A 26155-nucleotide genomic window follows, 5' to 3' on the forward strand; every position below is an offset into this window, starting at 1 on the left:
TGATATTTCTAAACACAGAACTTTTTCTGTGTTCAGTGAATTAGTCTTTATCTTTAGGACTCTACAATTAAACACTGAGGAAAATAGACAACATCTGTGAATATTTTTAAGACCAAAAGGGAAGAAAGTTTTTAATTAGCACCAAAACAAAAAGGAATTCCCTACTGGGATGACCCTGCTTCCATTGTTTTTTCATCTTGTTGAGGGTTGCAGCATTGAGCCTGCCTACAGCCCTCTGCATATCTCCACGTGTGCTGCAGAGGGTCACCCTGCAAGACATCAGGTCTTTTAGCCTGGGCATAAACTTTCCAGTGGCTGGCCAGTGTGACCAGGCCATCTGAGCAAAGCATGGCAGTACATGCTTTTAATCCCACCACTGGGAAGGCAGAGGCAATGGGCTCTGTGAGGCCAGCCTGGTCTACATAGTGAGTTCCAGGCCAGCCAGGGCTGTGTAGAGAAATCCTGTCTCAAAAAAACAGAAAGAGGGGGGAGAGAGAGAGAGAGAGAAAGAAAGAGATAGGAGAAAAGGTCTCCATGGTTTTATTGCTGGCTCTGTTCTCTTAGCCAAACATTTAATTAAAGGATTTCAGGATCTTCATCTGTAATGTGAGTGGAATGTACTTCTCTTCCCTGTGTGACACTGTCCATCTGGGCCTCCATTTCCAGACATGGGTGGGTTTTGGTCTTTTGAAGCCTCTGCCAGTTTGAGCATGATCTACATCTGTGCTCTCTCATTTTATTATAAAAAGTCATTTTCCTTGCTGCCTCACACTTCAGAGACTAAATGTGATATAGGCAAACACAATTCCATTTTATAACGAGTACTTAAGGCTTTTCTAAATTACAGGCATATCAGGCAGTGGCCCAGCTAGTGCTGTTGCAAAACCTCATTTGATTAGGTGAGTGAAGAGCGGCAGTACCTTCTTTCTCCTTTCCTCTGGGCATGCTCTCAGGAAAGCCAGAAGGAATGCTAGGCTACCCTAAGAAAGCACTCATGTGGCCCAGAATGGAAGCCCCACTGTGTAGAACTCAAGAGATGACTCTGAACCACTGAGCACTTGCTGCTCCTGCAGAGAATGCTAGTTCTTTTCGCAGCACCCGTTTGGCAGCTTAAAACCATCTGTAACTCCATTCAGAAAACTCAACACTCCCTTCTGGCCTTGGCAGGCACCAGGCATACATGTGTATGTACATAACAGCCAAACACATACATTTAAATCTTTAGAGCACATAGTGACAATGGATCAATTCCTCCTCCATCCTCCCTTTTGAACCACCCTGTGATGCGTTAATTCATCCCATCTTGGAACACAGTGTCCTTAGGATCAGGTAGCCAAACTTGACACCAACTGGAGCTATTTGGTAGCATCCTCGCCTTGCTTCTCCTCGTCATCATGGCCATTTTCTACAGAAACCTTAGTCTTAGGCTCAACCTTTGAGGAGCCCATACTGAAGCTAGGTTTTCAGTATCCAGGCCAAGTCATATGGACGTGAAAGTTGATGTGACTAGGACTATTACAGGCATCACTTAACTCTAAAAGTGCTGCATGCTGTTCAACAAATAATTCATATTGGCCTGAGCTAAATAACAAGCTTGATGGTGAAACATTCTCTATACTAAGTATGTATTTGTATTTCTTTTATATACAGAGGTTAAGTTGGGGGAGACATGCTAGCAAAGTCAGTAGAAACTGGCCAAACTGAAGAACAGACTGAGATGGGAGTTTTTATTTAATACTATTTTAAAAATTTGTAATCTTGTGAATATATTGCCTGTTTTAAGCATTCCTAGCATTAAGTGGGCCATTTACAATCAATATAGGAAAAACTTGAAACTGCAAATTCATGACAGAATAACTAAATTGCCCATGATTTTCTTACCAGCTTTGGCTGAGAAGGCATACATCCATGAAAACTGATACCTTTCATAACTTTTTCAGATTAAAAAAGGTAATGCTTATTTGTTGTGAACAAAAATAGAGTGTACTGGAAAGTACAAAGAATTAAAATTACCCAATTTTAGAATACAAATGGTTTAAAAATCACTGGTATGTGTCTGGTTTTTTCCTGAAAAATGGATTACGCTTGTGTGGTATAAAACCAGCAATGACTGAATTTCCAAACGCAGTTCCTTTACAATAAGAGTTTATGACTTGCATACCATGGCTTGAGGTCAGACATTCACAGATGTTTTCCCTTCATCTTCACCCCAGTCTCTGGAGGAAACATTTTGTCTATCAGAAAAGGAAGCTAAAGATGAGGACATCAGTAATATTACATGCCTTCTTCTCACAGTGAGAGGTCCAAAGTTTAAAGTTAGAATCTTAGGGCAGCATGACTAAAGTCCTGAGTAAAAGTTTAGACAAAGGACCAGGTTAATTAAGACATGTCCTGCCAGCTGCAGGGAGTAATCAGGCTTGACCATATTCCTCGTTACACTTAAGAGATATCATTTCCTGGCAACTCACCCAGATGGCCTCTAGCTTGTGAAGACAGAGAATGCTAATTGATCTTCCCTAGCAACAGCTAATCAGCACATTTCAGGCATTACTCATGATCAAATACTCTCCAAACAGCTGGGCCAGAACCATTTTATGGTCTTGACGCCTAAAGTAAACCCCTACCCAAAGCTTGTAGCCCCCGCTTGTGGTTTTGACCTTTAAAAACCTTGTTTTTAAAAACCTTGTTCCCCTAGACCTCTGGGTCACACAGAGAGGTTGCTGTAACCCAAGCTTGAGCTTGTATCCAATAAATCCTCATGTGTTTTGCATTAGATTCAACTCCTGGTGGTCTTTTGGGGCCTCGCTATCCAGGTACAACAAACAGCCAAGCATCCAATGTCAGAGCTGCCTCTCCTAGCCCTTGTTTTCCCATGTGCCACGATGCTGCTCCTACAATAAGTTTGTCTTTAAGCATGAATAGAACCCTTCTAGCTATGCTGTTCCATGTGTGCGTCAAATGACAGAAATGGAAAAGTCACACACCATTTGCCTCAAAAAAACAGCAAAGCCAATGTGTGGCCTGGAGCAGTGGGAAGGTGGTGCATTCCCATCCATTCTTGGAGGGGCATTGTCTTTGTACTGGAAAATCAGTCTACTGCAGGGTGGCTGTGGCAATCAGGGACTGAAGTGAACAAACGGAATGAGGAGAGGGAAGCTATTTGAACTGTTTCTCCAGCTTAAGAGACTGCACATTTCCTGGAGCTTGAGTCAGTTTTACTTTTGACCTGACGAATCTTTTCTGGAAAAAAGCAGATAACATCTTAGGGTTACTATTGCAGTGATGAAACACCATAACTAAAAGCAACTTGGAAAGGAAAAGGTTTGTTTTACATATTCTGAATCACAATCCCTTGAGGGGAAGCTAAAGCAGGAACTCAAACAGGGCAGGGACCATGGAGGAGTGTTGCTAACTGGCTTGGCTATCCATGGCTTGCTCGGTCTGCTTTCTTATAGAACCCAGGACCACCAGCCTTGGGGCAGCACCACCCACAATGGGCTGGGTCCTCCTGTGTCACTAATTAAGGAGATGCCCTACAGGCTTGCCTACAGTCAGACCTTACGGAAGCATTTTCTCAGCTGAGGTTCCCTCTCCTGAGGTGACTCCAGCTTATGTTAAACTGGCATAAAAACTAGCCAGCACACACAGTCAAGGTGAACAGCAATGTTCTCAAAGGTGGCCTGCTATGTCCCAGGCACCGTTCATCTCATCCACAAAAGCCCTTAGGCCTGGATGCTGTTTGCTTCTCTAGTTTAGAAAGGGAACACGGGTGCAGTGAGGCTGGAGAACCTGCTGAAGATCGCAGAGCCAAGGCAAACCCTCACAACACAGCCCAGCCACTTCCTCTAACTGCTTTCATCTTCCCTGAGTTTGCATACACACTTTCTTTGGAAGGAACATGTTTAAAGTTGCTGGGCCTCCTGCCATGGTGCTCCTGTCCTGCAATGCAGGTATCTGCAGTGCCTAAAACAATGCTGGTTTGGCTGCCAGAATGACACAGGGATGTGCTCAGCTCTCAGGGGAACTGCCTCTGTGAAAACAACAGCAGACACCTCTCCACTCTTTTCTTCAGTGGCTGTCATTACAGGAGAGTTTCAAAGCCACTCAGAGTCGTTTTCAAAGAATGCTCCCTGACAACATGTTGGTCAATAACCTGGGATGTACTTTTCTGTAACAGCGTCAGCTGGCAAAGCAACAGCCTGTCTGTGTTCTTTCTGCCTAGAGAGAACATCTTCACAGGCACTAAGGTGATGGAGTTTTCCAATAGAAACAAGTAGCTTTTGGAGGAAGGTAATTTCTTGCTCAGGTGTGAAGAGGAGTCCTTATTATAGAAGGTGGACGAGCATTTGCACCCCACCCTACACAGAAATACCCTCCCACCTCGTTCAAATGCTGAAACTGGTGAGCACTGACCAGTTGACTTACCCAAGGTGGAAGCTGCTGGGTGCCCATGAGCGCCTTCCACACATCATGTTCTCTTTTGGCCAGCCAACCTCCATTCAGACTTTGGCTACTCAGGGAGGAACCCCCGACCCACCACTAAAGGGAGAAGGGATTTCTGTGGTTTGTGGCAAACTCACCAGCTACTTCTGGGAATCCTGCTTGAACCAGCTCCTCATACAGCTGCTTGGCAGGGTCAGGCTGTGTCATCAGAGCCCCGTGCAGCCAGATGAGCAGAGCCCTGTAACCATGCTCACGGAAGCTGTCACTCCCTGTGTCAGGGAGAAGGCCCAGAGTGAAGCATCATGCACTGATGTGTCTTTGTGACATGTCTCAATTCTAATCACGTTTTAAAGTGACTACTATTGTCCATCCATTCCTTCTCCCTGATCTGTGAGGTCAAAAGCCCAGTGACGAGAGGAAGCCCTGTGATTCCTCACTGGTGGTGTGCTCTGATGAACAGTTTGGATACCAGGCAGGCTGGCTGGCTCCTTCTGATAGGGGCACACCTGAGAGTGGGTGAGGTGGGGTGGGGGCTGTAAAGGACTTTGATGCCTGCTTGGTGGTGACAGACAATCTCCATGAGATATGGGGTCTTCTAGAAGGTCCGGCTCAGAGTACATGTTTTCCCCAGGCAGTTTGTGAAAATGCAGATTTTGAATCAATTGATGACAGTCCACAGTGTGAGAAATTCCCCCTGCTCTGTGAATCACTGAGCATCAGGATGTGCCATATAGCACTCCAGTTCAGCAGGTCGATAGCGAAGGTCAGGATTATTCATTCTGAAAGTTCCTTAGCCCGCACCCCTGAGAGGTTAGGAGAGGTATCTGAAGAGAAGGACAATCTGTGGCTACCTCGGACAGTTCACAGCCACAAACATATAGTAGGCTCCGTGGAACAGGCGCTACAAAAGGAGCCTGGAATCTTGGCAAGACCCATGTGCTCCTCAACAAATTAATTTTTCTTCAGTACCAACATGTCATTCTTTGCTCAAAACCCTACAAACTTCCCAGTGCCAGTTGCCTTGAGAACTAAAATCTGATCGGATTATGAATATCAAAACTATGCTAGTGAGATTGTGCATGTGTGAGACTTGGTGATGATGTAAGAACCCTTCCCCCAGCCTGGTAGGGGGATTCTTTCTGGGCAGAAACCTTCAACCGTGAGCTCTTCTGGGGCAGAGTAAGACTTTTCATCCCGGAACGGTCTGAAGTTTTGGTGAAAAGCCATACCGGCATTCCCGAGGCATGCCAGGGGTTGAATCCTCCCTTCTCTAGTTCCTACTCAATCGTGAAGCCTTAATTTTTTTGAGGCCAAAGTAGTCAGCCTTTGCAAGGGCAGCAGGCTGCAGATTTTCAGGAATGTGGCCTTCTGCTAAAGTCCCAAACACCCTTGCAAATGGAGACGCACTAACTGCCCTTATTGCAGTGACCCCTGGACTCTGCTACTGCATAGACTGGAAACTTAATTTGGAAGGAAGGGACACTGCTGCTCCTAACTGAAGGTCTTCCTGTCCTGTCCATGTCTTCTGACCACTCACCTGACCACTGTTCCTCGATGGCTCTGATCTGGTCCTCCGTAAAGCTCCATAAGCGGGCCAGCCTCTGCCAGTCATTATCCTTCAGCTGCTGGTAGGCCAGGTCCCAAAGGCACATTCGGATATGCCTGGTCTCCAGACTGTGGTCCTGCTTGAATGTCAGTGTAGCACTTCCTGCTGAGTCCTGGAGGCTCTCATGGTTCTCCTACATTGAAAAATAGCTGTACCAGGTTATTGACAACATGCTCATTTGTTACCTTATGTCATAAAAAATTGGTAAAGCAGCAGCTGGCACTTTTCAATCTGTCCTAGATCATCTTTTGTCATCCAAGTTGGACAGAAATGTCTGGAACAAAAGCATGAGCGCTGTGTCTGAAAAAGCAAATGGGAGCGGTTCTGCGGTGCTGTGTCTATGTGGCTGCCTGATATCTGCCCACTTCCAAGGAGAACAGAGGGGATGTGCTGGCATGTGAAACATCACAACAGCCTTAGTGGCCTTATTCTCAACACTTAGCCCTCTTTCTTCTTTGGTGTATTCTTGTTGATACTTTAGTTGCATTCAGATTGGATGGATACATTCTTAATAAAACCTCATAGCTCTTCTTTCTGATCTTTTCTGAGTAGACTAGAAGCCTAACTCAGGGTAGAGTGGGGTGGGATGGGGGAGGGGGGGTGAGGTGGGGTGTGTTAGGGCAGGGTAGGGTGAGATGAGGTAGGGTGGGGCAGGGCAGGGTGGGGTGAGGTGGGGAGTATTGGGGTAGGATGGGGTGGGACAGTGGGGTAGGGTGAGGCAGGATAGGGTGGGGTGAGGTGGGGTGTGTTGGGGTAGGGTAGGGTGAGACAATAGGTAGGGTAGGGTTGGGAAAAGGGAGTCAGGGTGGACAAAACAAAGCTAGTGCAACCGTGCTAAGCCCGATAGCCCTGTACCTAGACTGGTCTCTTGTGTACCGGCCTTCCTAAGCTGCTTTCCTTCTCCTCGGTGGGATCTACCACTGACTTGCGTAATCAGCGTCTCAAAAGTACTAGAGAAAGAAGCTCAGAGGAGAAGCAAGTGGCCTCCTAGAACTGCATTACACATATGCCATTTGGGCTAGGCAATCCCCCTGCAGAAGGTTACAGCTCTGGTAAAGGGGGTGGAAGACATGACTCACCGAAAAGTTTAGTTAAGACTTCCTATCTCATCTCTTTTTCGTGTATAATGACTTCTATTTTAGTCTTTCATTTAAATAAACATGAATCTTAATGAAAGATACTCTAAAACCAAAATGAGAGTTAATACCAGGGAGGAAATGGGCAAAGGGGTATGGGACCCTGCCTTTCAAAACTTTTAAGAACTTAGGAGGCCTGCACTCAGCCCTCACCATGCATTGGCCTGCACCCATCATGAGTCAGCAGCCTCCTCCAAAAAGCTCTGCACACACCTGGGGAACTCAGCCAAGGAGAAGGGCCAGGCTTTCTTCTGGTGTTAGGCCTTATGTGCAGAAATGGAGGTGTAGGGTAGGAATGGGAGGTGTGAGTTATCTACAACCATTCAAAAAATGAAGTCTCCGGGCTTTCCTGCCATGATGCCTTGTTTCCAGGAGTCTGAAAAGTTACGGTGGGAAAACCAAAAAGCTGCCTTTTTTCCTCATCACTTTTCATAAAGCCACACAACCAATAAGATCAAAACATCAAGCAGCGTGAGTAGAGAAGAGAGCTGATTCTGCGTTCATATTTGCCCTATGCACTTTTATTTCTCAGACACTCATGCATTCTTTGCATTCTAGGACTACGGAGAGGGTGGGCATACAGGCTTCTATAGAGGAGACCAGGGGCATGGAAAGCCAGGATCTTTTCTAACAGTGATGGAGTTGCTAGAATGTCAGAAGTGGTGGCGCGAAAGCAGCACAAACCAGGGCTGGCAACAGTCACTGAAAATGATTCCTGCACAAGCCTGACAGCTTGATCCTTGGAACCCAGTTTAAAAAGCTGAGTGCGCTGAGACTCATCTGTAAGCCCAGGGAGGTGAGAGAAAGAAAAGACTCACTTAGAAGCTATAAGGTCAAGTACTCAAGCACTGTAGGACACAAGATCAACAGGAACAGGAGAGACCATGCCTCAAAGTAAGCAGCGGGTACTGCCTCTCAAAGTCATTCTCTCGTACTCTCTCTCTCTCATCTATGTCTGTGTGTGTATCTGTCTATCTGTCTTATTCTCTCTACACACTACACACCACAGTAATAAAAAATATATAAAACAAACTTTTAAATAGCTTAAGGAAGGTTTAAGAAGAATCCTTTGCCTCTGAACCACTGAATTTAACAATGGATATTGTTAACTATGTACGTGTATATACAGAGACAATATACAGGTAATTTAAATCAGATGTACATATAGATATAACATATGCAAGGAGATATAAAAATAAAGTTCTAATTATCTCTTTAAACTTTGTATTAGTAATTATTTTATACCAAATCAATATATAAACTTATCTAACAAAAAAATATTTAAAAAAATAAGTGCATTTGGTAAACTTAAAAATAAATTAATGCTATGTATTTAAAAGCAAGTTTTCCCAGGATCCCAGCTGTCACCGGAGTTCTCACCATTCCGTTTCTCAAGTCTTCCTTCAGCTATATTTGTTCATCATACAAGGTTCTCAAACTTTATCATCCACTTACCTCTCAAGGACTTGCTAGAAAAGGCCTGTTTTGTGCAAAAGTCATTTATTCTCATCTAGCCAAAAGAATATGAGCCTTCTACCAGGCATTAAAAATAGAAGGAACAGCTTGATTTTTCAACGCAAATGTAGAAAACCATTTAAAGAACAAGAGAAAAGGAACCTGAGTCTTTAGTAACATAAAGATCATTTAAGAAAATGAACAGAGGATAAGGAAGTAAGAAGACAAGAAAGGAACAATAAAAATAAGAGAAGATTAAACAGAAATTCCACTTGTGTATAAATTGTTGTTTTACAGGCAAAACAGACTTTATTGTCCTACATGCAGTAAGAGCTATAAAGAGGATATGTAGCCATTGAAAGAGTCCATACAAGGTCATGAGCTGCACAGTGATGTGGACCATCATGGACCACATGACAGTGGCTAGACTAGCCTAAGAGTGCCCAATGGTATTGACACAATGATCATATTGCCCAATGACATCTCTCCAGTTTCCTTGTCACCAACTGACACACTGTATGTCCAGACCACCAAGACAGACTCTCAGGGGGCAGTAGACAGTAAACATTCCTGTTTTAAAGATTTAAAAAGGATTTCCCAGGATTAGCCAATGGCAGCAATCCAGGTTTGTAGCCCCTCCGATATAGACACCTGAGCCGTGATGACATGTATTCTGGCATGACACATTGGCCCAGAAGAAACCGTGCTCCCAGGAAGGAAACTGGGAAACAGCATAGGTCTAGATGTTGGGCTAGTGTCCTATGTCCAAGCATCTTGCCTGAGAGCACAGATGTGAATCTTGGAGGAAGAAAACACTACTGAGAAGCTGTGTGACTAGCAGACAATCTAAGGAAAGAAAGATAAAGATAGAACTGGCTTAGAGATAAGAGTTGTACATTCAATGATGTATAAGTTCATGATTGTCCCAGAATACTTGGGACAATACTTGCCAGAAAGCCAGCCTAGGGCTACAGCAAAAAAACAGCAGAGCCAAGAGAAGCTCAAAGTGTTTTCCATATGTGCTGCTCATTGAGCTTCTGTGACAGACCATCATCAGAAGCCATGAGAAAGACTCATCTGTCAGAGGCTGGCATGCCAGGCCAGCGAAGCTGCCATGGACGAGGCTGCCTGGCCCACATTCTCAGATCTGACTGCCATTGCCCACCAAGGAAGAAGAGAAGAAGAGGCACTGTCCTATCCCATGAGCAGGGATGACAAGAGGCACTGGTCACCACTGTACTGAGCAAAGTTCGCTACAACAGGGGGAAAAGGAAGTATACAGACCATACCTCCCCCATTCCAAAATGCGTGTGTGTTGGGGGGTGCCAAAAGAACCCTTGAATTGGCTGGAACTGGCCTTTCTTGAGACACCAAAGAATTAAAAATTAGTTTTCTTGGATATTGGTTCAAAGTTTAAAGCACAAGCCTGAACAAAGTCCAGACAGGTGGAGACATGTCCAGCTACCTGAGGAGAAGAACAAGCCTTACTGCATTTTTCTCCTGCCCACTAGAGATACAGTTGCTAGGAAACAGCCCCTCTCCCCTAGGACAGCCAAACAAGGGAAGCCAGACCATTAATGGTTTGGGGGCCTTCCTATAGCCAATCAATTCAAAATGAAACATCCCCTTTTGTGTTTCAACCAATAGATGCTTGCCAGGCAGGAAGTCCCCTGCCTTGGGTGCTCTAGGAGGAACCAGAATCTTTAAATCAACCACCTAACCTGAGCATAAGGCTCTTTGCTCTCAACTGCTATGGCAAATAGGGTGTATGAGCCGAGCTATAGTTTCTAATAAAAAGATCCTCATGTGTTTTGCAACAGACTCGACTCCTGGTGGTCTTTTGGGGGTCTCACAAATCTGGCACGACATTCTTACCTTTCTCCATGCATAGTACCTCTCAGCTTTGATGAGCATGTCCACGATGAGGCTGTGGTGGCTCCTGGCAGCCAGCGCCAGGGCAGTCTTTCCTTGCTAAATTAAAAAAAGAGATTAAAAAGGAAAAGTGATATTGCCTGGTAGATGAGAACTTCTGCTTTGCAACATAGCTGAACTCAGATTCTGATTCTGCCACCTGTGAATGACGTAGGTACAAGCCCTTAGTCACTGTGGGTCTCTGCAATGACACTCAGGGGTCAAGGTGAGCAGCAGATGTGATGAAAATGCCCTTAGAATGTGTGCCACCTCTAACATTTCCCAGCTTCCTTGTGGTCAGGGACGTGATCTGCATTTTGGCCAATGGTATATAAATGCAGAGGCATATTTCTTGCCCAGGAAAGATCTTCAAAGAGAGGAAAGGTGATATTCTCCTTTCCTTCCTCCACTTCCCAAAGGAAATGCTGACAAACAGCGGGAATCTGAGCAGCCATTTTAGATCAGGAAATGGCAGCCTTGTTTTGAGAAGGATGAAATAATGGGCTGGATCCAAGAACAATTCATAGTGTAGGATCCAGCTCATGGGCTCCTAGCTAGAGGTTTTGTCTTTTATAAGACACTGCCTCTAACCAAGGTTAAAGTGTTCCAATTTTAACCAAATTGGATGAGTAAGAAAGGACTGATCTGGACATTACTTGGGACATATGCTGCCTGAATGTTGCATCTTACACAAATTATAATAAATGAACCCTGCTCATGATGGCCAGAAGCACAGCTTTGCAAGCTGTGGCCCCTCAATTTTATGCTGGACACAATTTCTGTTTCTGCATCTGTACATGTTTTCCTGACAAAGGAGAATAGTTTGTATTTGGTTTCTTTTATTTAAGTGTATATACATGTGTGTACCCATCCACATGTGTGTGCCGATGTACATATATGTGTCATATACATGTATGTGTATTCCTTCAGGAGCCAGAGGAAAACCTTGGTGTTATCGTTAGGAACATACATTAGACTAGACCAGCTGGCCAGCAAGCCCCACGGATGCTCCTGTTTCTACCTGGCCACACTGGGGTTTTAAGTACATGCTTCTTGTTTTTGTTTTTGTTTTTGTTTTTGAGACAGGGTTCCTCTGTGTGTAGCCCTAGCTGTCCCAGAATTTTATCTGTAGACCAGGCTAGCCTCGAACTCACAGACCTGCCTGACTCTGCCTCCCATGTGCTGGGATTAAAGGTGTAGGCCACCACACCAGGCTTTTTTTCTTTTCTTTTCTTCCCCTCCCTCTCTTTTTCAGCACTGACATTTTTATGTAGGTGCTAGGGATGAGACTCAGAGCCTCATGCTTTCAAGATAGTCACTCTACCCATCAAGCTATCCCCCCAGGCCACTTATTTGCATTTTAAATGATCCATGACAAATTCATTAGGGGATTCTAAAGATAATTAAAAGTAATGGTCAGAAATAACCCCAGAAGACTTCTTGAAACTGAAAATCTTCTGTAAGGCAAAGGACACTGTCAGTAGCATTAAAGGACAGTCTACCACTTGGGAAAACACCTTCAATCTTAAATCTGACAAAGGGCCATACCCAAAATATATAATGAACACAAGAAATCAAACACCAATAAACAAAATAACCCAATTAAAAAATGGGGCACAGAACTAAACAGAGAGTTCTCAACAGAGGAATCTTGAATAGCCAAGAAGCACTTAAAGAAATGCTCAATGTCCTTAATCATCAGGGAAATGCAAATCAAAATGACTCTGAGATTGTATCTCACACAGGTTAAAATCTCAAGTGACAGCACATGCTGGCAAGGGTGTAGAAAAAAGGGAATACTCCTCCATTGCTGGTGGGAGTGTTAACTTGTACAACCACTTTGGAAATCAATCTGGCCCTTTTTCAGAAAATTGGGAATAGTGCTACCTCAACACCCAGCTATACCTCTTCTGGGAAATACCCCAAAGACGCTCCACCACACAACAAGGACATTTGCTCAGCTTTGTTCATAACAGCTTTAGTCACAATAGCCAGAATTGGAAACAACCTAGATGTCCCTCAACTGAAGAGTAGATTAAGAAACTGTGGTACATTTACACAATGGAATACTACTCAGCTATTAAAAACAAGGTAATCATGAAATTTGCAGGCAAACAGGCAGACCTAGAAAAGCTCATCCTGAGTGAGATAACCCAGACTCAGAAAGACACACATGGTATGTACTCTCTTATAAGCAGATTTCAGACATAGTACAAGATAAGCATATTACAATGCACAGACCCTAAGAAGATAGGTAGCAAAGAGGATCCACAGGAGGATGCTTAAATCTCACTCAGAAGGGGAGACAGCAAAGCCAGAGGTAATGGCTGAAGAGAGGAAACAAGGTAGGAGATGAGGCACAGAGGGTGAAGATCAGACCTGGGAGAGCGAGGGCGAGAGGACAGAGGCCTGTAGAGAAAAGAAAGACTGAGGATGAGGTTATCTCTGTGACAAGCTGGAGACCTAAGTCAGGGAAGGCACCTGGGTGGCTATGTGGGGAACTCAAGCAAAAACTCCTAGTAGCAGACTCCATAGAGACTGAAGAGGATACCATCAAACTAGACTACTCTCCTAGTAGAGGGAGGGGAACACCAACCTATCCACAAAAACTTCAACCCCAAATTTACCCTGCTACAAGATGTGCAGGGATAAAGATAGAGCAGAGATTGAGGGACTGCCCAACCAATGCCTGGCCCAACCAAAGACCCACCCTAATGGAGACTATGAAAGGTACTCTGTTAAGCTTGCAGACAGAAGCATGACAGAGTTGTCCTCCAAGAGGCGCTGCCCAGCAATGCCTCAAAACAGATGCTGAGACTCATAGCCAAACACTGGGCAAAGCATAGGGAATCTCGTGGAAAAGTAGGAGGAAAGAGAAAAGGACCTGGAGGTGACAGGAGAGACACAAGAAGACAAACAGAGCCAACTAACCAGGGCCCAGAGGGGCTTGCTGAGGCTGAAGCATCAATCAAGGACCACACATGAACTGGACCTAGGTCCCCTGCAAGGATGTAGCAGATGGGCAGCTTAGGCCTCATGTGGGCCCTCTAGTAAGGGAAGTGGGGACTACGTTGAAGAGGGACTCACTTGCCAGCTTTTTGATCACTTTCCCCTGGCAGGACTGCCTTGTCAGGCCACAGGGGAAGAGGACATGCTTAGTCCTGATGCAAATTGATGAGCTGGGCTAGATGGGAAAGGGAGCTCCCTTTTTCTGAGGAGAAAGGTGGAGGGAAGGAGGTGGGAGGGAAGGAGGAAGGGAAGGAGGGAGGGAGGAAGGGAGGGAGAGAGGGAGGGAGGGAGGGAGGGAGGGAGGGAGGGTGGGTGAGCCTAGGAAGGGAGAAGGGATGGGGCTACAACAAGGATGTAATGTGAATTAAAAAAAAAAAATTGGAAAAGGAAAGAAAGAACCCCAGAAAATAACTGCAATATTAGAAACCTGCATTTCCAACCCCAAAGATCTGGGAACTTCTCTCAGTAACTCTTACATGTCTGGATAGCAACATCAAGTATAATTTACACCAACACAAATGATAAGCTTTTTTAGTGCAGGCGCTAAGACCCAGGTGAGCTGGGAAACTAGGGCTGAAAGTAATCAGCCTGTAAGCAGAAGAGCTGGTAATGAAATTAGGAAGAATTGCATTTTGCAGGCATTTAGCAAGCCTCTAATTGCATACTGTCTGCATTCTGCCTTGTAAAGCCATGTGAATCACCATAATTAGCCTATTTTGGGAAGGCAGCATTCTAAAAGTCAGAATTTTCAAGCTGGAGACGCTTCCCTTAAGGAACAACACACTGGAGTGAAGGCACCATGTCTCAACAGTGAGGCAGACAGTCAGAGGCCAAAGGCCTCGGGACCCTCAAGTAGACTTCATCAAGCCTCTCGGCTCGTTCTTCAGTCTCAGTCTCTCTCCCCCTCTCCCTTTCTCTCTCCTTCCCTCCCTCCCTCCCACTCTTCCTCCCTCCTCTCTCTCTCTCTCTCTCTCTCTCTCTCTCTCTCTCTCTCTCTTCCCCCCCAGCATCTCACCATGCAAGCCTGGGTGACCTAGAACTCTGGAATTTGTTAGGTAGAGCAGGCTGGCTACAAACTCCTGGAGACCACCTGCCTTATTCCAGAGTGCTGAGATCAAAGGCATGTGCCATCATACCCAGCTACTAATCCAGACCTTAACAGGGTCTCAGAAACACTTACCTTTGGGTTTTTTTGTTTTGTTTTGTTTTTCTTTAAGAACATGTGGGAGCAGGTAAAAAGAAAGGGTTTTGCATTAGTTATATATGTACTGGGTGCCAACCATGGGCCAGACTCTCAGAATAAAGGATCAAGGGAGAAGGAAGAACAAGAATGGGGGAGACTACATCCTGAGGATTTGGTTTAAAAGAAGCAAAGGAAGGTGGTAGTGTTGACCCTGACAACTGGAAAAGCCAGTCCAGTACCCCACAAGAATTCCTACAGAGTCGACCCACCAAACTGCCTTGGAGGAGTTAAGTATGAATGAAAACACAGAATAAGTTACTCTAAAAAGAATGCATGGGGAAAGACCAAGGCTGGATGTTAATGAACTCAGCCAGCCACATCTGGGGACAAAGTGGCATTCCACCCAAGTCTAAGCCCTAGGGTAGGGGGTCATGTTTTCCTACACGTTTCTGTTTACCACATTGTCCACAGCTTGTGTTACTTTTACGGTTAAAAAAAAAAAAATGGACAGAGAAAAGTGAAACAACACCATGACCTCAGATCACACGTAAGTGGAACGTGTGATTCTGAACTAGAGAACACGGTGAACCGGAAAGGTAGAAACCAGAAAAGCAGCAGGTTTGAGGTTGGGGCCATACCTCAGAGGTGGAGCAGCTGCCTAACAAGGGCAAGGCCCTGGAATCTGCGCCCAGAACTGAAAGGGGCATATTGTATTTTACAGATTCTCCCTGGTGTTCTGGGCTGTGAAAAGGAACTGGTGCGCACGTGTTACTACTTTAGCAGCACACTCTGTCAACAGTCTGTTTGTTCTGAACCAACTCTCTCCCAGCCCAGATGCCCCTGGAGGAGGAGCAGGAGAAACCAGCTTGATTCAGTGTTTTAAGAAGTGCCTGAGCCCACACAGCCATGGAGTGATGGAAGAGCACAGGCATTCAAGAAGCACAGACATCGCATGCTTGACACCACGGCTGACACCTGAGCAGAGTGTCAAGGCTGAACTACACACACACACATTCAAACACATGCAAACACATATCACACACACACGTTCAAGAGATAGGAAAAAGGAATAAAGATAAAACATGCTTTAAATATGCAAGCAACCAAGTTATTATATGCATACACATGGTATAATAGTATGAAAATCAAATAAGCCAGAGGCAAGTGTAGATGGGAAATTATTTTTATAAACCTTCACATATAAACATTATGCTTGACCATGTATACTTATAATCTCAAAAAAAATCACTAAATTATTTACATTCTAAAGACCAATATTTAGGGCTGGAGAGATGGCTCAGAGGTTAAGAGCACTGGCTGCTCTTCCAGAGGTCCTGAGTTCAATTCCCAGCAACCACATGGTAGCCCACAACCATCTATAATGAGATCTGGTGCCCTCTTATAGCATGCAGGTATACAAGCAGACAGAACATTGTATACATAACAAATAAATAAATCTTAAAGAAAAAAGACCAATATTTAATAGTAATTCCTTTTTAACATTTCTGAGGGTTTTTGTTTTTTCTTTTTTGAGTGATTTATTTAAATATATAGATATATATAGACATATATAGACAGATTTATATACAGATATATAGAGAGATACTATATGTATCTATATATATAATGTAGATAGATAGATAGATAGATACATACATACATACATACACACATACATACATAGATGACCTAGGTGTTTTCCTGCTTATGAAGATGCTGCAGCTCATGCTCAACAATCAGAAGAAATTCTGGCCTATTCACATGGTAGCCAATAGCGAGTCTCCACCACTGTCTCAGAAAACCGTGAAGTCAGAGCACCTACCTTGTCAGTGATTTTGAGGTTGCAGCCAGCCTTCAGCAGTATCTCCACCAGCTCCACGTTTCCAAGATCAGCAGCTACATGCAGAGGGGTCTGCTGCCTCTGCCATGGAAGCACATATGGGAGAGAGTGCCGTACGGGTTGGGGGGTGAGGGCTAAAAACACATGTCCTCATGTGGACCCAGGGAACAGTTGGTGCAGCAGCATTTAACAGATGGAGAGATGAGAGGAAGCCCCAGCAGTTAGGTCACAGGCAGCCCAGACACCCAGGGATGAGCTCAAGCTGGCTCTAGAAGAGTCTCTAGAGGCTAGATAAAATCCAGGAGCCTGTGAAACAGCTTCCCACCTGCCAGAAGGGGTCATTCCTCTCATCTCTGGAGGAGTTGATGCTGGCCTCCAGGCTCCCTCAGTGCACAAATGCCTGTTACACACCTCCTGGTCCTCCCACTCCACACCCCCCTTCTTCCCCAGCTACTTGTCACCCTTAAAATCCCCTACCATCCTCCCTGCTATCCTCCCTACCTCGCACTTTGTCCTCACTGCCTCACTATGCTCTAGTCTTCATTTCTTGCTAGTCTCCACTCTCTGGCTATCCACTATTTCCCCTCACTATGCTTTTTCACACATAGCCCTGGCCATGTCTAGTCTGCTTGCTTTTCTCTCTGCTCTGGACTCTTCCACAAGCCTCTGGGTGTTCTCTCTCTCTCTCTTACTCACAATAGAAAACCTTCCCCCTGGTAGTGGAGTGGTCACATCAGCAGTTTCTTTACTGCGCGCTCCTCATATAGTTAGTTACACATTAGGTAATGAGACATTATATGAACTATATGTAAATATACAGGAATGCTTGGCTTCCATTAAAGCAACTTCGGAGCTAGGTGTGGTCATGGACCTGTAGTTCCAGCTGCTTGGGAAGCTCTTACAGGAGGACTTCTGGAGCCTAGGGATTTGAGGCCATCTGAGAAGTGTAATGAGATCTTGCCTCAAAATGTTTTCGGTGCAAGTTACCTTGAGTATTCAAATTTATAAAGACAGGAAGGATGGTAGTTTCCAGGGGCTGGGGAGTAGGGAATGGAAAGTCTGTGGCATCACAGAGCTGTACACTTAAAAATAGCTTAAGCAGTAATAAAATGGCTTTAAAGATTTCTATAAGGAAAAACTATAACATAATATTAAAAGTTTTAGGAGGGGGCTGGAGAGATGGCTCATGTTTAAGAGCACTAGCTAATCTTTCAAAGGATCCTGGTTCAATTCCCAACACCCACATGGCAGCTCACAAATGTAACTCCAGTTCTAGGAAATCCAACACCCTCACACAAACAACATACATGCTGGCAAAAAAACAAACAAACAAACAAAAACAAAAAACAATGCACATAAAATAAAAATAAAAACATTAAAAAAAGCTTTAGGAGACAAAGGCTTTCTGTCTGGCTAAGCCTACTTTATAAATGTTCTGAGAAAAGGAAAGAGATACATTGACAATATTAGAAGTGATAATATTAAAGATGCGGAGACTAAAGCTGATTTTATTGTCTTCTTGATGCTTCTCCCATTCTCTACATATTGTGTATTAAGAAATGAAAGACTTCAAATTTCTCAATAGAGTAATCACTTTCTGTCAAGAAGATGAAAGTGTAATCCATGTAAACAGGTTACCCTGACCTCCTACAGACAGGGATGATGTGAAGTCATCTAGACAGACAGGAGCCTTGGATAGGATCTAGACCCACTGCTCGATCAGGCAGAGAAAGCCACTTCCCTGGTCAAGCGCTGCGCAATAGCTTGAGGCTCCAGGTCTCCTACCAAAAAAGGCAAAGCCAAGTTGCTAGGTTGTTAACGAAAGCATCTAGAAAAGGCTGCCAGCAGGTGGCAGTGTGCCTCTCTGGCAGCTCACTTCCCAACAAACGGTCCAAGTGCTGGCTACACAACGCAAGTGTACTATATAAACCAAAGCACGCTTTGGAAACACTGCACTAAGACCAGAACACAGGAAACACCACAACAAAAGCTACCTTTCTTCAGTGGAGCCGAAAGAACATTTGCTTCTTTGAACCATATTTATATCTCCTGATTTTATATGCGAAAAATTTAAATTCTGTTATTTTGTACCTCTATTACTGAAGTAACAAAAGTTTGAACTGATACTGTCTGGTTGTGTAACTGATTGGCAGGCATGACAAACACCCCTCCCCTAGAGTGGATCAAGCCGGTTCTAGAGAAGCCAAAGTGTGAACACAAGGCTTTTTCTCTGTAGAAAAGATTTGCAACATTAGCAAGTTTGAATATGCAAATACATTTAATAACCAAGGAGTTCTGCTCCCAAATTGTGGACTAATGCGACATAGAAGAGGGGGGCCTCCAGAGTGGGGAGGGGGGAGATGGGACAGAGTGCAGGTACGGCCCCTTGCTCCGGTCAAAAATTAACCAGGAGGCCAGGGCAGGAGGAAGCCTGAAGGGATGTGTCAAGCTGACCAACAGGTGAGGAAATGGGCTTGGGAAGGTTGCTTCCTCCTAACCTAGAGGGCCTGCGGGGGGGGGGGGGGGGAGGGGCAGAAGGTTGGCTGGGAAAGAGGCAGCCACCACCCCCACCACGTCCAGGCTTGCCGGCACCTACACCACCTCCAGGTTTCCCACTGCTGGTGCCGATGGCAAAGGCCGCGGTGACACACCGGCCCACCGCTTGCTGCTCCATCCCTGTCCATCTCCAGCTGGTGACAGGTGGCGTTTATGGACTATTTGATTCTGTTCAGGTTCACTGACTACCTGGTGATCTTTTCATTAATTTGTTCTTAGTTCTAAGCAGTCTCGTTTGCCTTCTGGCATAGGAACATACCTAATGTGGAAACAAAGCTTCCTTCTTATGGGGACCAGCTTCAGACTAAGGACATTTCACAAAAGGTGTGGCTTTTGATTTAAAGAGCTCTTGGCAATTTGCTTTGGTGTTGTTTATCAAAAGCCCTAACGGTGCCTGTTTAAAGTGAACAACTTGATTACATACTCACAGAACCCCAGCTTTGCCTCTGCGAAAGCAGAGGCGCGGGGACAGCTTAGAGGTTATGCACACGTCCTCCTCCGTGCCCAGAATTTTTCTAGGCACCTGGAACCTAAGCAGCGCTCCCTCTGGTACTCTGTGTTGAAACCTGGAAATTCCGTGTGGAAACAAACGAGGACAGAGAGATCAGGCTTCATCCTGCTTACCTGATCTAGGGCGTCAACGTCATGCCGAGCTCTCAGCAAGCTGGTCACGACTGTGGGATGGTTGTTGGTGACCGCTAAGTGAAGCGCTGACTCAGCAGGCTGCAGGAGAGGGGAGTCACAAACTCAACAAGCATGGAGGTCAGACCCCGAAACAATGTGTTTCAGTCATGGCTTTCCGATGATCTCTGGGAATTAAGGTAGCCCACCCCAGTGTGGGGCCAGCAGAAAGGCTTGTGTAGTCACCACCACCTCCAGGCTGTGGTCATTCTGATCACATGTAACAGCACCTGCTGTGGGCCGTCTCTTCAGTTGCTAGAGATTTATCTTTTTAGTGAGGTCACACAGCTGTTTAATTTCAAAGCGTAAGTGAGTTAGAGGAATCATCAAATGTGCTGGGGTGGCATGTGGGTCAAGGGGGGGCTGGCCCTTCTGGAAGCTAGAAGATGCTTCCTTGAAGAAATGACAGCTGAGCTCAGACAGGAATAAGGAAGTACTGAGAAGGCTCAATTGGGACTTCGGAAAGCCAGAGGACAAAGGGAGTGGCCTCAGAGGAGGAAGTGTACACACAGCATTTCCTGACCAGATGTGAGCTCTGCTCAGGCTCTTGCTCCCTGGTGGGCTGCTGTCCCTGGGCTACTCAGGCCTCAGGGCTCCTCTGACAGTCCACCCAGTCTTAGCAGCCTGCCCTTCCATTCTCTCCTTTTACCAAACAACCCATGGTCTTCCCTCACCCACCTGGCCCTCCTAAGCCCTCTCCCCCTCCTGCCACTCCTCTCTTAGTCCACCACCATATACTGTCTCAAACGTGCCCCTGGGAGGGGCAGACAGAGGTGGAAGCACTGGCCTGAGATGCGGTGCGGTGCTGCAGCTCAGTGGTGTTAGCAGAATTATGAGGAACAGGGTAGAGAAGGTAGACACAGAGGTTAGGATAGCCCGCCGCTTCACCCACGTGTAGAGACAGAGTATCGGACACACTCGGTAATCCTCACACCGCACTTACTCCATGCTCAATCCCCACATTTTATCCCATTTCAAACACTCGTTAAGTGCTGGACTGTGGTGGCACACACCTTTAATGCCAGCACTTCAAATCTCTGAGTGCCAGGCCAGCCAAGGCCACACAGAAAAACCTTATCTTGGAAAACCAAAACTAAACAAACCCTCGGTTAAGCAGATGTGAAGCAGCACACCGGCCTACGATCCCAGCACTCACAGACAGGGTGGGAATGTCTGGGGGGACATCCAGTCTAGGCTCCTTAGGAAGCTGCAGTCTCGCTGAAGCAACACAAAGAGACCCTGGCTCAAAAACAGGCCGGGAAACAGCTCTAGGCCAAACAACTGCTCTTAAAAGCCGTGTCATCCACGATAAACCTAGGAGTTGGATCCTGTATTCCCCACTTTACACACAAACAGATCAGTAGCTCCACAATAACAAGGAGGAGGCAAAGACAGGACCTGAGCACAGACCTTCCCGAGTTCCCCGTCTACACACTGGACTACAGATGAGGAAAGGTCATGCTGTATTATGTGGCTGAGTGAGAGGCTGTCTGGGATGAGCCAGGGGACAAAGCAGCACTCGAGCATCCATGAAGTAACCTGAGAGGTCTCCATGGAAGCACAAAGCAAGAACAAAGAGACAGCATCCATCCTCTCAAAAAAGCGGTTGTTGTTGTGGCCAGGGCCACCCTCCCTGCTGCCCCGACCCCTCCCTGCTTCTCTAGAGAGGCAGCCTGACCTAGGTAAGCGCAGAGCCAACCCCTGGAACTCCACACTCTAAAAACTTAAGTGGCTCAGGTCACATCCCTCCTCTCAAGTCAGTACCATAAATAGAAACAACTTGCCACAGCCAGATGAAATACTCACAGGAGAGAGAAAAATACAGTAGGAGACAGAGGATTCTTGTCAGATTCCAGCACAGAGGGCCTACCTCTGGGTGTTCTGCCAAAGCCAATCCAAACTTCAGAAAAACCTCCATCACTAATAGAGAATTGACTTTGGGAGAAAAAAAAAAAACCCACAAGATCATTCGGAGGCGGCAGGGGGTGGGGGGAGGACAATCCATATTCTTAACATCCTCAGCAGTGCCAGCAGTGGCTGCAGGGGCATTTCCCAGGCTGATGAGATCTGTACCAAACCAAGGCAACTCTAGACAACTGAGCCTTAGTCAATATGACTATTTTAAAACAAAGACTTTGTTTTGTGCAAGGACTTCAGTGACTTTCTAAAATGCACGCCTTGGATTTTATTTCTCATGATTAAGATTTAAAAAAAAAGAAGGGAAAAAAAAGCCAATGTTCCCCCCAAAAGAATCCCTTCTCATCCCCAGTGTGTATCTGCCAGGGGCATCTGCACAGCCAGCTTTTTGAGTCCCCACCACCCAAGCCTGTGTGACTGGACTCACTTCCTTCTCCTGCTGCAAATCAGCATTCTCAGAGAGAAGAAAGTTGACAAGGGATGTATGGCCATTCCGGGTTGCCATCTGCAAAGCGCTGACATTGAGCTGCAAGGAACAGATTGAGAGGGGATGGGGGAAGTCCAATTACTTTCTGCATGTGGTCTGGAGCTGAGTATATGGTAATTAATGTATACAATAAAATAGTACAACTGAAGGAGGAAATCCTGTTAATGCCCAGGCTCTGGTTTCCAATATCCAGCTATGAGAAATAAATGCTTGCTGCTTGAGTCACAAGTTTATTATTATTATTATTATTATTATTATTATTATTATCACAGCAGCCTGACCTAAGACACTGAGACACTCAGCACATGTGAGTGAAATCCCTGCTTCCAGAATCAAGCTTACCACTGTGGTGCCTTTCCTTGGGTTAAAATAGGTGACTGTCATTGGCCCCAGAGAACAAGCTCCTTGCTTCCTGGCTCCCTGCCTTTGTTGCCAGCACTGCTCTTCTTTGCCAGGAATGGCTTCAGAGCTTAGCAGGAGTTTCCACCAATGTGAAGTGTCGCTTCTCAGCCCCTTCACAGCTCTCACTGCCTCTTGCCACACTCTCCAGTGCCTCAAGTATCTTCACTTAGCTCCCAGCTAATTGCTACTCAGCTCAAAATTGTGGCCTGCTCTTGGTTAACCTCCACTGAGCCTCCAAGCAGCCCAGAGTGAGAACTGACAGCAAGGTGAGCCGATGAATTAGTTATGGTTGATTATAAGACTGCCATAAAACAGATTCAGGTCCTCCATACAAGGGCGATACAGAGAACTGCTTTCCCAAGGCGGCTGTGTTGGTATCCACTGACCTACTCGTCTCTTCTCTACCAACAGCTAGGATTTATTCCTTTACTCCCTTGAAGGTAGGTGGACCTGCAACTGCTTTGACCAGTGGATAAGGCAGAAGTGATAAGGAGTCAGTTCCAGGCAGGGCCCCTAACTAGCCCAGCGGTTTCCACTCCCTTCCTGCTGTGCTGCTCATTCTTGCAGCACTTCCTCTTAGGGCCAGCTGCCAAGCTTAAGAGTGACCCTGCCACAGAAGCCAGTTGTTGGTGCTCTAGCTGACCTCCCAGATGACAGGTGGCAACATCTTCCAGGCAAGTGTGTGGGCCATCTTGGACATTTAGTACAAATAAAACATTACATGCCCCAAACCCTGGCCAGCCTCTGACTATAACCATGTAGGCAGATGCCAAGTAGGATTATCACTGATGAGCCCTGTTGACCCACTGTGAAAGTTTTCAGACTCAAAATAGACTTCCTTTTGATTAGACCAAATAAATGAATAAATAATGCCAGAAGGTTATAAAAGAGGGATCTGGTGCATATGCCTAGTGATGAGAGCGGTCCTGATTACTTCCTATGGTGGTGACAAACCACTATCACCAAGGCAACCTGTAGAAGAAGGAAGAGTTCATTGGCTTACAGTTCAGAAGGTGAGTCCATGACCTTCACATCAGGGAGCATGGCAGGCAGGCAGGCATGGCGCTGAGGCGGGAGCTGAGAGCTTACACGTTGAGACAGCAACCATGCAACCATGAGCACAGAAGAACTAACTGGGAATGTTATATGGGCTTTTGAAACCTCAATGACACACCACCTACAAGACCACACCTGCTAACCCTTCCCAAACAGTTCCACCAGCTGGAGACTAAATATTCAAACATATGAACCTAGGGGGCCATTGTCATTCAAACCACCACAGGAACTATTTACAAAAGACTTCCAGAACCACACTCTTGCACAAAAGAAACTGAGACTGCAGGGGGGAAAATATTCCTGAAGGTTGGGGAAATGGCTCAGCACATAAAAGCATGTGCTGCTCTTGTGAGGACTTGTGTTGGTTCCCAGAACCCATGCAGGGGTTCTCAACCACCAGTAACTCCAGCTTCACAGACCTGACATCCTCTTTTGGCATCCTTGCACAATTGCACTCACATGCACATACCCTGTCAAACATGCACACAGACATATGCATACAAAAGTTAAAATAAATCTTAAAAAAATACTACTCCTGCAAAGACATCTGCCCAGCAACTTCCTATCACGGACCTAAGACTCTTGCTATTGATCCAGATAGTTAACAACTTTTATTTCAAACATCTTAAGTAATCCTCCTCGACCTTAAGGGTGTCCCTTGGCCACAATGTCTTTGAACAAAATTATAGATTACGCATACATCCTACCGCATCATAAACTTAATCCTTAGAGACCCTTTTGTGTGTTAAGATTGACACACCATGAGAGATAATACCACACTGATGTTTTAAGCCACAGAGATTTGCTTGTTTGTTGAGAGGCAGTAGACAGTGGCCAACTGAAAGCCAGCTTGACCTGGTGCTAAAGGCTGATGCAACATGGCTTAGCAGGCTTACAAGTACAAGCCTCTTTGTCTCCATCTGTAAAAACAGTATAACCACCTGTATTTGTTTTCTTTACTGTTACAGGTTGCTGCCACAAACTAATAATAATAATACAAGTATCATCATCATGTAGTTCTAGATGTCAAGAAGTCTGATGTGGGTCTCATTGAGCCAAGTTCCATTCTAGAGGATGCTGAGAAAACTGGTTTTCAGATGCCTAGATACATTGGCTTATGGCCCCTCTTCAAAACTCAGTGGTATTTAGTTGGGTCTTCCCTGCTTCCCTCTTCACTTTAGCAGACTCCTATGATCACATAACCTATGATAATCACATGAAGATATGGGTGTCTCTGGGCACGAGGGGAGCCTCAATCTTCCTGCAATACCCTCCTACCTCTTTCTTTTAAGCCACAGTGATGCCAGAGAAACAAATGTCATTTTCTTCATTCTACAAACATGTCATATGTGACAAACTGTGTCAGGGATACATTTGTAAGTGTATCTATTAGATGCCTGACATTAGATTCCAGTAGGGGAGACAATGAATTGATCCATGGCTTGGTGGACTGGTAAGATTGGTGTATCCATAGCTTTAGAGTAAAATCTAATTAATGGGTTCTAGATGCTATTAGAAGGATAATACTGGCTGGTTGTTGTCAGCTACAATGTGAACTAAAACAGCTGACTGGAGTCAGGTGTGGTATTACGCGCTTTTCATCCTGGCAATCAGGAGGCAGAAGCAGGCTGATCTCTGTGAGTTTGAGGCCATTCCAGTCTACAGAGTGAGTTCCAGGACAGCCAGGGCTACACAGAGAAACCCTGTCCTGAGAACACACTCCCCCCCACACACACACAAAAAAAGAGAGAGAGAGAGAAAAACAGATGACTAGATAGACAGCTATTTTATACTGAATGACCAAGAATGTGTTTTGGGTAAGGTGACATTCAGACTGGGAAGGTCCGAGGGCTCCTAAATCAAAAAGTAAAGTCTGAAGAACTCAAAGCCAGCATCCTACAGTAGAAGCTGTGGGGCTCTGTAGCCTTCTACCCAGCCCTACAGACTCAATGTTCATGGCCTATAAAGAAACACGCGTAACTTATTTTGTACACGTGGTGTTTTGTAGGTGTGTATGACTGTGCACTATATCCCTGCGTGGTCCCCAAGCAGAGCAGGGTGTCAGAGCTCCTGGAACTAGAGTTACAGACAGTTATAAGCCACTAAGTAGGTTCTGGGAATTGAACCCCAGTCTTCTAGAAGAACAGCCAGTGTTCTTAACTGCTAAGCCATCCCTCCTGCCCCAGAAGTATGTGAAACTTAAGAAAAAAATAATAATTACTAGCTCCAAGATACCAAAAGAAAGCCTCAAAAGTGAAGTGGATAAATATTTAATTGACACATTTCTACTTCATTGATTGTTAAATGTAATATCATAAAATATTCATTACATTTGTAAATGACTTGGAGTTTTTGTTTTTTTTTAACCTCCTGAAAATTCCCAAGTAAATACACAGTGTTCTAAGAAATCAATCATGTATAAACTAGATGATGTTCACTGCAGCCAAATAATTATAAAAATAAAAATAAAACA

At 45.2% G+C, this 26155-nt stretch overlaps 1 protein-coding gene across 2 annotated transcripts in view; it reads right to left on the reverse strand.

The window, feature by feature from the left end:
- Positions 1-143: 143 nt before the first annotated feature.
- Ankdd1b (ankyrin repeat and death domain containing 1B) overlaps positions 144-26155 on the reverse strand; it is a 56869-nt gene continuing 30857 nt past the window's right edge. For both annotated transcript variants that reach the window (XM_060385598.1, XM_021660968.2), the window contains 7 exons: positions 22165-22263; positions 19764-19862; positions 16566-16664; positions 10516-10611; positions 5981-6182; positions 4581-4712; positions 144-3240 (listed from right to left, as the gene is read on the reverse strand). In XM_060385598.1, coding sequence (XP_060241581.1) covers positions 3179-3240; positions 4581-4712; positions 5981-6182; positions 10516-10611; positions 16566-16664; positions 19764-19862; positions 22165-22263 — 789 coding nt within the window. In that variant the 3' untranslated portion in view covers positions 144-3178. The remainder of the gene's footprint in view (positions 3241-4580; positions 4713-5980; positions 6183-10515; positions 10612-16565; positions 16665-19763; positions 19863-22164; positions 22264-26155) is intronic.

Source organism: Meriones unguiculatus, chromosome 6 (assembly GCF_030254825.1).
Source record: "Meriones unguiculatus strain TT.TT164.6M chromosome 6, Bangor_MerUng_6.1, whole genome shotgun sequence".
Taxonomy (NCBI): domain Eukaryota; kingdom Metazoa; phylum Chordata; class Mammalia; order Rodentia; family Muridae; genus Meriones; species Meriones unguiculatus.